Here is a 14,508-nt window from a genome sequence, read left to right as displayed (position 1 = left end):
TTTTATAATTTTTATAGTAGGTCGACGTTCAAAATATAAAGAACCTTTATGTTTCTTTTCTGTTTGTTATTTCCTCATTCGAGTACCTACAATTGCATGAGTGTTAGCGATGTTCTCTCACTGGTGTAGGCGTTATATCTCTCATTATAGTTGGAAATATTTCAGATAGAGATATACGATGTTGAGGAATCAAAGAATGCCCGAAGTACCTAATTATTAAATGCTAAGAATTGTAAGGATTAAAATTTGACTTCCAGTTCTGGAATCTAGCAGCAAGGCTGCTGCCTTGATAACAAGTTTTTGAAATGTGCAAGAGCTGCGTGCGGCAAATCAAGCGTTACCTTCGTAATCGAATTCGCCTCACACTCTTTACATAGAAATAGTGTTACATGTAGTATTTACACGTATATCCACGGGGTTGATAATGAGTGTAGTTTATATGACGTATTTTGGACAGTTCAAATGGATAGCAAGTCTGTGATATTATTCAACTAATAATGGATTGGGACAGTGGTTCATAAAGTGTGCGCCACGAAATGTTCAAATATTTTCACTCAAATGACATTTACTTGCACGTCTACAAAAGGGCTTACCAATTTTTACACAAAAAGTGTTTGTAAATTTCAAATATCCGTTTATTTTTTAACTTAAGGCAAGCAACATAACCACACTAACTGAGATTTGCAAGTGTTGGATAGGCCCACATTCTGACTTGGGCGCCGTGGAAAACTCTTGAAACACTAAGGGTGCCGTGAAACGAAAAAGTTTGGGAACCACTGAGTTAGGAAAAGAACACAATGTAATTGCTGTATCTTATTTGACACTGACGCATGACAAATAACCCGTGGCGCAACAGCCCGTGAAGGCTAGGGCCCATCTACCGACTGCCGAGGTGGGAGATTATGCAACCGGTTGCGGGATATTTATTGTATTTCAGATTCGTGCCAAAAAGTGCTTTTGTATATGATGGAACACAAGATTTCGGTGATTTCTCTTTGGATCTGACTGCAAATTATGTCATTCAAAAATTATACCGTAGTAAAGCATTAAGTAAATACCTTTTAGCCGGTATTAGTAAGCCTCCCGAGAATTTGAAACTGAAATCTGTAGCCCTTCGCCTATTTCAGGCTGGCTTCATCACTCACATGCACGTACACTCGCAGAGAAAGAGAACAGAGTACCTTTAAGTACTCGTTTATTCTTCGTTTCAACTCTTTAGTTGCATTCTAGGAATTCTTTTCCAACCCAACCAGCATAAAATACGTTTAGACATAGAAATCCTGAGCTAAGAAGCCTTGAACAAAATCCCTTCTAGACCTGCAATCAGATTAGTGAAAGAAGCGAGTGGAGGCTGTAGAAAATCAGGTAACAGGCTCAAGCAAACAATGCTTAGTTCCATCAGCTGGCAACGAAACAAGGGGAAATCCATTTCATTTCCTTCCGGAGCCAATGAGGTCAGAGTTTGAAAGCGAACGGATATCTGAAAGCAAATGAGATAACAACGGAGCTACTTTGCTCATTGAAGCATCGAACTATCATTGATAATTGAAAGCAACAATCACTATAATATAATTATAATAAACTAAATTAAAAATTTTCTTTAAACTTGATTGTTGCAGTGCTTATATTCAAACTATTCTCTAACCTGTTACATCACTTTACTTATATTTTACAAAAAAAAAAAAAAAAAAAAATAGACACTTGTTTCGTGAGAATTCAAATGAAACTATGGGGAAATATTTGTCAGAAGTTGAGTTGGGTTGGGTTTCAAGCCCACTTTAGGCAAAGATAAGCTAATCGAGCCTGAACATAGAGTTTAAAGTGGGATCCGAACCATTATGCAATTATCTAAGCGTCTCACTGATGTGTATTGACGGTTATATTACATGTAAAAATTACGATTTGGCCTCCGAAGGTTAGATGTCACACGATTTCCATTGTATTTGTTATTTGGTCTCTTACATGTAATCTTAAATCGCTCTCACAAAGGTAAAATATTGACATTAAATGATCAAATTAGAAAAGTAAAAAAATATTTAAATAGAAAAATGCTAGTAAGTGACACCCCACAGGACATATCACAAAAAATGAATTCAGTCGTGCTTGTTCCTTATTCGTGAAAACACAGTTCGGAACAAGACGTCCGTCATAAAACTAAAATTGTATTGAAATTAAGATGAAATTAAAATCTAAAATAGAAAAACGATCCAATGGCTAATGACGGTGGGACACGTAGAACGAATAATTCGATTGTTTTATTTCGCATTTCTGCCACTTTTAGTTAATCGCGAAGACGGGGATGAGAGTTGTGGTGATGAAATTGATGAAATAACACTCACAGAGAACATCCTTGCCCAGGTCGGGATTCGAACCCGAAACCCCTGGCGTCGTAGAGCGCTCTGAAATCACTCCACCGCTGAGGCCGGCGAATTAATAATTTGCAACCAATATTTGCATGTTCGGTTTCAGAAAATACAGCCTTAAGCACGAACGTGTCCGACTTACACTCAAATGATTCGGTTCATTCTTGTGATTACCCTAAAAGCAGTCGGGCAGGACTACTCGCACTTGGTCCGCTTTCGCCCACATGGCTTCATCGGATTCTTACTTTTCCGGAGTCTGGTCATTTAGTCCTGCCAGCAAAATGACCAGACGCCGGAAAAAGTGACAATCCGATGAAGTCATGTGGGGAGAGTACTGGAGGACAGTGCGAATTAACGGAGAGATTTCGCTTCACAAAACATTTCATCCCGGCAAAATACAATTATTTTTATTCCTGCCAGGAGATGTTTTTATTCGCCTCAAAGAAAATTGAATTCAACGGATGGAGAACACCATTATTTAACTATGTAACAAACACAACTGAAAAATCATTCGTGCCCAGTCACTAAATATTTCCATGCGAAAAGGTATGAAACCTTGTGGAATAAAGTTTGTTTGTTTGATTTGGTGTTTAAAGTCCACTTTATGCACAGTAAGGCTAATCGGGACTGGACCTACAGTTTAAAGTGAGATCCGAACCACTATGTGCCTCCATCGGGTATCGAACACGGGACCCCTTCATTACAAGGCGACGACGCTATTGTGGAATAAAGGAAGACCCCATTGTCCAACGGAGCAACCTCACAGAACATATATTGAAATGTTCGCAAGAAACTTGTGTGGAGATTAAATGGAAATTAAGTTTGAACCTGGAAAAAAAATTTGGTGAAGTTTTCGGTGTTACTACTTATATACTCTATATATATATATACTCTTTTGTGTACGAGTTTAGGTTTTCTAAGAATCTAAATATAGTAAGTGTTTCTAAGTTACGTGTAAATGTTATCATAACATTTAATGACCTAGGTTAGAACAATGATCTAATGAACTTAGAACCCGCTAGGCAATAATTTAGTTTACTGACTGCAAATTTGCATACCTTAAAAATTAACTTCTAAAAATGAAGTCGCAAATACGCCAGTAGGCATTAGCCCCCCCCCCCCCCCGACACATGCAAAAAGCTTAATACGCTCAGTGCTGCGAGAACGTAAGAAGTATCCTGCACAGCTCGTAGATTTTCTGCTCTTTTCCTCTGATAAATGTTCCGCTCCTATGTTCTGATGCTAATTCACAACTGAGGGGCTCACTATCTCAGAGCTCTTTCAACGTAAAATGACGGGCAGACGGAACATTCATTCGGTGACTGTACATGGGTGAATTACTCGCTTGATTAAGTGGTGGTAGCAGTTCATAATGCATGATTTGGATCGCCAACAAGGCCACCATGTTCGGGTGGAGCTTTTGATTTGGTACAGTTCATGGTGCTTTACCTAGCTCAGAGCAGACGACAATTTTCAAAGGTGACCCACAATGCATCATCGGTTACCACACGATAGGAACTTGTGCATACTTTGTCTCGTGCGTCCGAGCTTTAGCTAATCATTGAATTACGGTATTGTACATTTGCCCACTTTACATGTGTATTCAAATTTGTATAAGCACTATAGGCGTGTCAACTGAAGCACTCGTACCATTTCACAGGCCAACTTCTTTCAACACTTCTGCAGGAAGTCTAATTTGTGGCTGAGATTTAGATTTTAGTCATCTGTTTTGAATTTTGCACACTACTTGTTGCCAATGGCGCAGGAACGGAGGAGGGGTGGTGTTACATGTTACAGGAGCACATTATACCCCATAATTTTTTTAAAAGCGTACAGATACAAAAGAGTGTTTTAACCTATGTTTTTACATTTTTGAGAATAGCAGGCTTTATCCACTCTGTTTCTGAGGTAGTTTTTAAACTATCCTTACCTTTTTTTAATGTGTTGTGTTTGTCTTATGCAGGTCCATTTACCACTTGCATTTTTAACCTTTCCAAATGGGATTTTTACACCCCTTTTTTAATTATAAGGTAAGGGTTTTAGATAAGGGGTTCTTTCCCGCATACACTGAAGGGTGCAAAATGGCCAACCTTGTGGACGTACCCAACATTTTAAATCAATCAATCGTACCTTTTCAATTTGGCTGTCACGCTAACTCCCTGTGACTGTGGTGCCGTGTTCAAGGTATTCCCTTTGCATCCCAAAAAACGGAAGCCATGACCTTGTCTTTGGACTGTCGAACCTTGAACGGCTTCGGTGCTGGAGATCCATGGTGTCTACACTGCATGCTTTGCATTTTAGAGTCGGGATCAAAGTGGTGCATCCACGTTTTATTCGTTGTTACAAATCATTGAATGAATTTATCTTTGTCGGTTTCCTAAAACTTTTTTCTCACTACATATATTTTCATCATGCATCATCATTTTTGGTTAACAAATTTTCCTCGCTCATCTGATGTTTCGTTCTCACTCCTGCAACGTTCTTTTAATAAGTAGAGACAGAGTCTCTTCCTAATTAGTTCGCTAATTCGTAAATTCAGTACATGAAAATGTAATGTACAAATTGTTAGTAAGTGTGCAATTTTAAGCACATTTATATTAAAATGAGCACCAACAAATAAAGTCTGAGTGTCTAGATTTGAACAAACGCAATACACGTTCGGTTGGTCTTACAAGAAAATTAGTTAAGTTTGTAAATGTTCGTCTCATCTTACTACACTGCTGTGGTCATATTCTTTTTATATTTTTTGCTTTGTTCTGTTTTAGTAAGTCTTGCGTTGTAAGAAAATTGTAAGTAATTCATAAGGATATGAGCACACGATTTGCTAGACATTTATTCGTAAGGAAGATACACCATCGTTTCTAATGAGAATGCCATCACCTTTACAATTCGACTAAGAAATTGCAAGGCAGTCATAATGTTTCACATTTTCTTTCCGACAGGATTACCGTACAACTGGGTTCTGTACCGTATTAAACAATAAGGAAACTCGTAGGTTCGCGCGTAGCCTGAATTGTAGAAAACTTGGATGAACTCGTGATGTTCATTTCAGTACTAATTTCCTTTTTCTCAAAACAATATAACGCACAGAATAATGAACTGAAAAGTTCTTTCAGGTAAATCTTAAACTTATCTTTCTACCTTTGAGGTATGTCCCAAAAAATCAATGAAGATATTCCATTCACAGTGAAACATGGCTCAGAAGGCCTTTGATAACAGCATTTCTGGCTCCTGGGTAACACATTAGGTAACGTTGCTAGGCGTTTCAAGCGCACGGAGACAATGCGGCATTCACAAAAGGATCCCGCCTCCCCCGTCCCTCGTAATAACTCTGGAGTCGCAGCTGAGACAATACCAGCCCCGAATGAATCTGACGGAGGGAAGGGAGACGGCGCTGCCGTCTTCCAACGTTTCCATCTCCCGAAGCCCTTCAACGTGGAAATTACGGCATTAGGAGATACACAACAGTCAACCAGGTGGCCACGTTTGGAAATTTTTAGTTGGAATATTAGACGCAAATTCTAATTGGTCGTTGCCAAAGGATTGAATGTAGATACAATATTAGCACGTTTGAGTAGGATCTCTGGTTTTAGAATCTACGCACAAATTAAATGGTTAATATGATGTTATGTTGCTGTCACATTATATTTCAAATATTCTAGCAATTATCTGACTGAATTAGTTTTGAACTTCATAAAGAGGCAAAAATTTTTACTGATCTAGTATGTGTACCTTCAATATATTTAGTACAATGCATCAGGAATCACACGATTCTCTGTTATTTTCCTCAAATTGATCATTCATGCACGTATTCTGTGTATGCAGAATCTATTTCAAGACTATTTCTATTATCTACGTTCATAAACAATGCAAGATTCAAAAAGTGAAAGGCAAACGTCTACACAGCGAAAAAGTATTTGCATGGTAAGACATATTTAGCGTTCGTAGCGTAATTTGAGTAGGAAATGACGATGATGCTCTTAACAGTGTGAGGCTGGCAACAGTGCCGTTACACTGTGCATGAATTACTATTTGCAGTAGACTGTGATTCAGTTGTTGTTTGGTGTTACCCTGTGCAGTGTGGTGGGTTTCTTGCGACAGAGCTTTCACAGGAATTATTTCCCGTTATGGCGACATCGCGTGGCCAACTCGGTCCCCGGATTTATTTCTCCGAACTTGTTTTCTTATAGGATTTACTTAAGCAAGAAATATACCAAACACGCCCTGCCTAGATTTTGGAAGCAGAAGGCTCGCATCAGAGGTGCCGTTACCAGTATCCCGACAACCCTGTTAAGAGTTTGGAGTCCAAACGAGTATTGGACAACGCCTGACGCCGCTTGGAAGAATGTGCGGCACGCCGTGGCACTCGTTGGCCAGGGGACATATTCAAACATTAAGTACTAAATGGAATTTCTTTCTGTACAATTAGGCCCTATGATCATTCAATAAAAATACTTTTTCCTCACATAATTGAGACTTAAAATTACACTATAAATGCTGTCTAACCCTGTACCAGTGCACTTGGTTTCTCTTAATGCGCATAATGATATAAAAGAGAAGAGAATGAAAAATCGATGGGCAAGTTGATTTATACTATCTTCGTTACCGACTCTACAATATATCTCATATGGTTGTAGCATGAAACACGCCTCCTAAGGCTGATGGCACACGGAACTTAAAGTGTGTCATTGACACATAAAAATACATAATTTTCTTGCTGTAATGATACATAAAAGCGTGCAAAATATTGATTACGCACTTATGTATATCAAATTAAATGTGTCAAATGATTCACCAAACTGAAAGTGCGTCAAAACGTTCGAGTTTAATGAATGTCGAAGTGCATCATGAGTTTTATGCACATAAATTTATGTATCGTTGGATTAAAAAATAAGATTATGCAGGCCAAATATGTCAAATAACGCGTGTGCGTGCGTTTTTGCTTCCTTCGTTTCCTGCTCATAAAAGCTAGCTAGCACTGGCGTACTCAGGATTTTTTTTTTGGAGGGTCTGGAATTGTAGAGGTGGATAGTACATAGCTGCTTTCTAGGGTACGATATACACAATAAGATATTTCGTATATTTAAAACTCTTCACTCTCAAAAATCACTATTTTGAGGGGTTTTAATCTACCATTTCCCAAATTCTTCACTGCATTTATTTGAAAATGTTAATTTTTCTCAAAATGTAGGAGGCGCTGTAACCTCTTCAGCCCCCTCTGAGTACGCCAGTGCTCCTGGAGAAAAGTTCCAATGCACGTTTTCACTGAACAAAGGGGAGACAAAAAGGAAAATGCACACTTTTTAAACACACTCTGGAAACTTTCATACTTTTGGTGTACATTTAATGTGCAATAGTAGCATTTAAAAGTTCTGAGAAAAGTGCCAGAAGTGAACCTAATATTTTAAAAATAAGGATTGTCAATATAAATCAGCCGATCTTCGTGACGGAGTTGTTACCACAGGGTACGTTACGAAGCCAGGTGTGCCACGTTCGAATCCCGGTTAAAAAGTGGATGTTTGTGTTGAGGGCAGTTGAAAAAAACCAAGAATTTAGTAAAACTTGATATATTCGAAAACTAAGAAAGAGAATGACTGGGGGAACTACCGCTTCTAATTTTTAAAAAGAGAGTGGTAGCATAGCGCTGTACGACACCAAGCGTCCCGGGTTCGAACCCCAACCTGGGCAAGAGTAACTTTATCAATTTCATCATATCATCTTCATCTTCGCTGTTAGCCAAAAGCAGCAGAAAGATAAGTAAAATAAACCAAATCAACCAATCAATATATATGCATTCAGGGGCGCGCCAGGAAAGGGGGGTTCGAAAGGGTACTTGATATTGAATTGAAAATACTTTGGATTTGATTGATTGATTTTATGTTTTATGTACGCTTTATGCATAGCAAGGCTAACTGGAACTGGAACTACAGTTTAAAGTGGGATCCGAACCACTATGTGCCTCCACCGGAGTATCGAACCCGGGACCACTTGATTACGAAGCGACGACGCTACCACTGCGCCATTGTGAAGGCCCAAAAATACCTTGGAGTTGTGAAATTTAAACTAGAGTTCACTTTTTACATAGGAACTGGATTGGCCTTGGAATGAAAACCACATTATTCAACCTCATATACTTGTTTATCTGATACAACAGGAAAATATAAAATATAAAAAAGAAACCATTTATAAGCAATAATAACGAAAATATCACATATTTTGAACACAAAAGTCTTTGGACACTTGCCATTCTTGTCCATATTTTATGCAAAAAACACAAGCATTTAATATTTTGTTGGATTTCCTTTGGCACGAATCACTGCCTGGAGCCTGTCTGATACAGATTTTACCAGATCTGCAGTAATCTGAGGTGAAATGGCGTTCCATTCTTCCTGCAATACTAATTTTAGGTCGGATTTGTTAGATATTTGTTTCTTTTTCTTATCTGTCTCTCTAATACACTCCATAAATTTTCTATGGGGTTCGGTTCTGGGGATTGAGGGGAGGTGTGAAGTTGTTTTGGGGTGTTAGATAACAGCCACAATTTTGTATTAAGGACTGTATGCGTAGGATCGTTGTCCTGTTGAAGCAAGTAATCATTACCCAAGTTCATTTGAGCCGCACTAGCGCTCAAATTATTCTTCAATATATCAATGTACATGTACTGGTCCATCGTCCCCTCTATGAAATGCAACTTGCCGATCCCGGCAGCACTCATACAACCCCATACTAAGAGTGAACCGCCATCGTATTTGACAGTTGGGATTAAGTTTCGCGGCTCCAACTCTGTATTTCTTTGCCGCCATAACATATGCCTACCATCCGACCCAAATAAGTTGAATTTGCTTTCGTCCGAAAAATGACCTTGTTCCAGAAGTCTGCATCGTAATTGCGGTGGTATAGGGCAAATTCGAGGCGCTTCTTTCTGTTTATTGCATTAACCCAAAATTTCTTCATTGCCACGCGTCCATGGTAGGCATTTCGTCGGCATACGTTACGAACTGTACTGGAGGAAACTTGCTTACCTCGGTCTTGAAGGCTTGAAGCCAACGTCGGAGCACTAGTTTTGGGGTCATTTTTGATAGTTCGCAAAATAAACCGTTCGTTTTACACAGAATACAGTCTTGGTCGTCCGCACTTCGGCTTATTTTCTACTGTTTTTCTTTCGCCAAAGCGATCTATGATCACGTGCACTGTTGATTTAGAAATTCCGGACAAGCGCGATATTTCCCTTAACGATTTGCACTGGTTGTGTAGCCGGATAACTTGCCGACGTTCACAAACGGTGAACTCTCTCCTTCCGGGACCCATGTTGCACTATCGTATTCAATGAGGCGGAGCTACTGCCGGTACTGAGACTTGCGAACTGACAGCTGTGAGCGCAGAGGTTGAATGGGTCAGTGGTACGTGTATAGCAGTCCAGGTTTATTGATCGTGTTTCACAGAAGTCCTTTTTAATGTTTTTTTACTAAGTGTCCAAAGACTTTCTGTGCCCATAATTTGTAGCTTCTTCTTCTTTTCTGGCGCTACAGCCCATCACAGGCCTTGGCCTCCTTCAGAATCTTCCGCCATCCATCTCTATCCAGCGCCTTCCTTCTCCAACTCCTAACTCCCAGCATACTTAGGTCCTCTTCTACCGAATCAACCCACCTTAAAGGTGGTCTTCCTACTTTTCTCCTGCCCTCCATTTGCATAAACGTTATCTTTTTGCACAACGAGTTATCTGGCATTCGGTATATATGTCCTAGCCACCTTAACCGTATTAGTTTAATTTCCTTCACAATATCTATATCTTGGTAGAGTTGATATAGTTCATTATTGTATCTTCTTCTCCAAAATCCATTTTCACATATAGGACCATAGATCCTGCGCAGGATCTTCCTTTCAAAACTTCCGATCATTGTCTCAGCATTCTTAGTTATAATCCATGATTCACATCCATACATTAAAATAGGTCTTATTAACGTTTTGTATAGCTTAACTTTTGTTTTCCTTCTGATATACCGGGACTTCATATGTTTTCCAAGTCCAAAGTAACTTCTATTTGCCATACTTATTCTGTGTTGAATCTCTGTCAGAGAATCTCCTTTTTCTGTTATATACACTCCAAGATATTTAAATTCCTGTACTCTCTCAAAGGAGAGCCCGTTAACTTCAAAATGTGTAGTACTAGTATGCACCTTGGTTATTTCCATATATTTTGTTTTAGCAGCATTTACTGCAAGCCCCATTTTTTGTGCTGCTGTAAGGAGATTAGCTACAGCTTCACGCAATGCTCTTGTTGTTCTAGCTATTATAACCACATCATCTGCATATGCCATCATTTGCACTGACTTGTTTATTATAGTTCCTCTAGTGTCTATGCCTGATTCTCTGACAGCCTTTTCTAGTGCAATATTGAATAGCATACATGACAGGGCATCTCCTTGACGCAATCCTTGTTTTGTTTCGAATTCTTGAGATAGCTGATTTCTTATTTGTACTCTACATCGCACTTTTTTTTAGGGTCTCTTCTACTAGATTTACTAATTTCTGTGGGATGTTGAATTTCCTCATGGCTTCAATCAGCTCGTTCCTTCGTATGGTATCATACGCAGATTTAAAATCTATATAGAGGTGATATGTATTTATTCCAAATTCTTTTGTCTTTGCGCATATCTGTCTAATTGTATGTATGTGGTCTGAGGTCGATTTTCCCTCTCTAAAGCCACATTGGTAGTCACCTATTATTTTATTTACATACGGGGAGAGCCTTCGGAAAGTATATTAGAGAGAATTTTGTATCCGGTGTTAAGTTTGCTGATGCCTTTATAATTTTCTGTTTGTAGGCGATCCCCCTTCTTATATATGGGGTATATTATACCTTCTTCCCATTGTGATGGGATTTCTTCATCCTTCCATATTTTATCTAGTAGATTTTGAATGCTTCTCAAGAAGTCCCTTCCGTGAAGTTTCATCATCTCTGCTGTTATTTTGTCAGATCCTGGCGCTCTATTGTTTTTCAGCTTCTCAATGGCACTCTTAACTTCTTCAAGGCTAGGTCCCTGCTTTTCCTGTTCATTAAGCTGGGGATTTGTTACATTCTGATCTTCTTCCGTATGCTGATTCTGTTCTTGCTCCATTCCACTTCCATTCTGGTATTGTTCATTCAAAAGTTCATTAAAATGTTCCTGCCATCTAATTAAAATATCCTGGTCATTACTTAACAGTCGTCCGTCTTTATCCTTACATATATATGCTCCAGTTTGGAATCCTCTCATTTCATTGACAGTTCTATAGAATCTTCTACTCTCTCGTTTTCCATTAAATGTTTCCACTTGTCTCATTTTACTTTCCACACTCTCTTTTTTCTTTCTCTTATGTATTTTCTTTTCCTTCCTTCTCAGTTCTCTATATACTTCTAGCTTTGCTCTTGTAAAATAACTTTGTATCATATTTCTGTATGCTTCATTTTTCTGCTTGGTTATCTCCTTGCACTCCTCGTCAAACCATTCATTACGGTTTTGTTTCTTCATTTCCCCTATTTCCTCATCTGCTACTTTTATTATTACATCTCGTATTTTGCACCACTCTTCATTGGGATTGGTGTTGTTCACGCCATCTTCCAGGTTTTTCAGTCTGTCAGTAATCTTTTGCTGATATGTTTTCTTTCTGTCTTTTTCCTTCAATTTATATATATCATATTTTGTGATTTTACTTTCTTGCCTTTTGTGTATACATGATATTCTGTTCTTGATCTTGGCAATCACCAGGTGTCCACATTTGCTCCCCTAAAACTACGTACATCTAAAATACTTGATTTGTGTTTACTATCTAAAATTACATGGTCTATCTGGTTACTTGATCTCCCATCTGGAGTTCTCCATGTTGCTTTATGTATATCTTTGTGAGGATAAAAGGTGCCTACTATGATCATTTGATGCCTATTTGCAAAATCAATCAGTTTTATTCCATTATTGTTACTCTCATGGTGCAGGCTATGAGATCCTATCACAGGTTTAGCCCAGATTTCCCTGCCTACCTTTGCATTAAAATCTCCAAGAATTATTTTGATATCATATTGGGGGCATGAATCGTAAACCCTCTCCAATTTATCATAGAAAGCATCCTTTTCTTCCTCAGATTTATCCTCTGTTGGTGCGTGGGTTGTTATCAAGCTGTAGTTATGGAACTTTCCCCTAACTCTTAAAATGCAGGTTCTATCATCTATTGCCTTAAAATCCATTACAAGATTTTTCATCTTCTTCTTTATTAAAAAACCTGTTCCAAACTCATGTTTTTCTCCACAGCTATAATATATTACTGTGTCTTTCTGCTCCAACACATCCTTCCCAGTCCACCTAATTTCCTGTAATGCAATTTGTAGCATTTTTGTTATAATTGTTCGTGGGATGTTTATGATTTGATATTTTTATTTCGTGTTGTGCCAAGAAAGAAAGAATTTGAGGTAGAACCATTGCACTTTTATCCCGCTCACCTACCATCATCCACAACGCCAAGAATATCCATTATTAACGTAACTGCAGCAGTGTCCAAACACTTTTTACACTCACTGCAGATATCAGAGACCATTTAATTTGCTCTCCTTCATGGTACCTGTGATTCATGTTTTTATGAGTCGAATGTTATATTAAAAAGAAACGTAATGCAAAATTAATTGTCAAATTGTCGAAAATTTCCCGTCCCAGTCGATAAATGGCGTTTTTTTTTTTTCAGTCTCTTCCCAATTCCGTCCAAACCAAAAAAAATCTGGCCCGATTTATATTTTTCATTCATTGTTCGTATCTTTTTGGAAGACGGCGGCCGAGAATTCTTATCATCTGAACTCATTTCTACAAACAAGCACAAAACACAAACGAAAAACAAGATTCCATATGTCTTTATTTAAGAAACGAATGTTGAATGCCCGAACCAAGATAATTTTGGTTCGGATAGTTGAACGAAAGTAAGTCCATTTCTTCGGGGAAGGGGAACTCTTTTGTTCTATGTCGATTGTTGACGTTCATGTTTACACTCGGTGCGGCCAAGCTACAAACGTTTTGTTTTGTAGTAGACGAGTGCCTATTTTTGACACAAAAGTTAATGTGGTTATTGTTGTTAGAAGACCTTCTTTGTCAACATGTTTTTAAGATTTAAGTTAGTGATAATTTATGGGATGCAACTGAAACGTTGCAGAATTTCAACTTTCATAACAATTCTATGTAGCTTCCACATTGTATGTACACATGTTTACTTATTTAACTGAAATTTCTCTAGGACCGTACATTTGGCGTTTTTATCACATGTAAAACACTTGGTTCGGATCCATCCCGAAATATAGTTCTATGTACAGTACGTGCCTGTGATGGGGATATATGACTACAGGTAGCATGGTTTCGCGCCTGCGAACGGCATTAATCCTGCCCCTACCTCAGAGAACTAAATGATTTTGTGGAAATACCAGTAAGATAACAATTTGATGCAACATTAATTATTTAAATTGAACTATTATCGAACTAGGACGGTAAATTGAATAACGAAAGATACATGTTTTTAATTTATTATGGTATTATCCGCATTTAATTGGGATAAACCTATAAACGATATGCTATATATGCCATGTTCCGATTAGTATCCATGGTGCACAGTTAGGGTAATTATTCAGGAGGGGATTTTAAAATAAAGGCCCCTAGGATATCCTTTGTTTTGGGTCCTGCCGACAATATCACCATCATCATCATTACTTCCATTAATTGCATGCTCTGTATTAATACCGCTTTTAAACTTTAATATATAGAGGCATCTGAGTAAATAAAAAATGACTTGAGTTTAGACTTGTCATTCATCATTATACATTGTATTACATGATACATACTACGTTGTAGGACATTTTCATTATGTATTATCTATAGGAGCAGTATTTGCTATTATAGCAGGACTAGTACATTGATTTCCACTGTTCACAGGAGTAATAATAAACCCAGATTGATTAAAATGCAGTACTGAAAAAAGAAGTTTTTTAAAGGCTAAAAACCCTTCCATCGACCTTTTTTCCTGGAAAAAGAAGTAAAAAGACTTGATATGTTGATTTATTTTGATATTACGTATTACAAACTTAAGGAATTTCAATCCATAGTCTTTGTCACTTCTGCCTTTTGGGCGATTTATT

The 14,508-nt window shown here is 38.1% G+C and overlaps 2 protein-coding genes across 3 annotated transcripts in view; one reads left to right on the top strand and one right to left on the bottom strand.

Annotated features, from left to right (window-relative positions):
• Window positions 1–14,508, top strand: part of LOC145978836 (solute carrier family 7 member 14-like) — a 782,606-nt gene that overhangs the window by 149,595 nt on the left and 618,503 nt on the right. The gene's annotated exons all lie outside the window — the stretch shown is intronic.
• Window positions 12,106–12,729, bottom strand: LOC145978801 (protein CFDP2-like). The gene has a single exon (XM_083111619.1). The coding sequence runs from the start codon at window positions 12,727–12,729 to the stop codon at window positions 12,106–12,108; it is 624 nt and encodes a 207-aa protein (XP_082967745.1).

This window comes from Lepisma saccharinum, chromosome 25 (assembly GCF_977018435.1).
Source record: "Lepisma saccharinum chromosome 25, izLepSacc3.1, whole genome shotgun sequence".
Taxonomy (NCBI): Eukaryota; Metazoa; Arthropoda; class Insecta; order Zygentoma; family Lepismatidae; genus Lepisma; species Lepisma saccharinum.
This window is presented reverse-complemented; position numbering and strand designations above follow the sequence as displayed.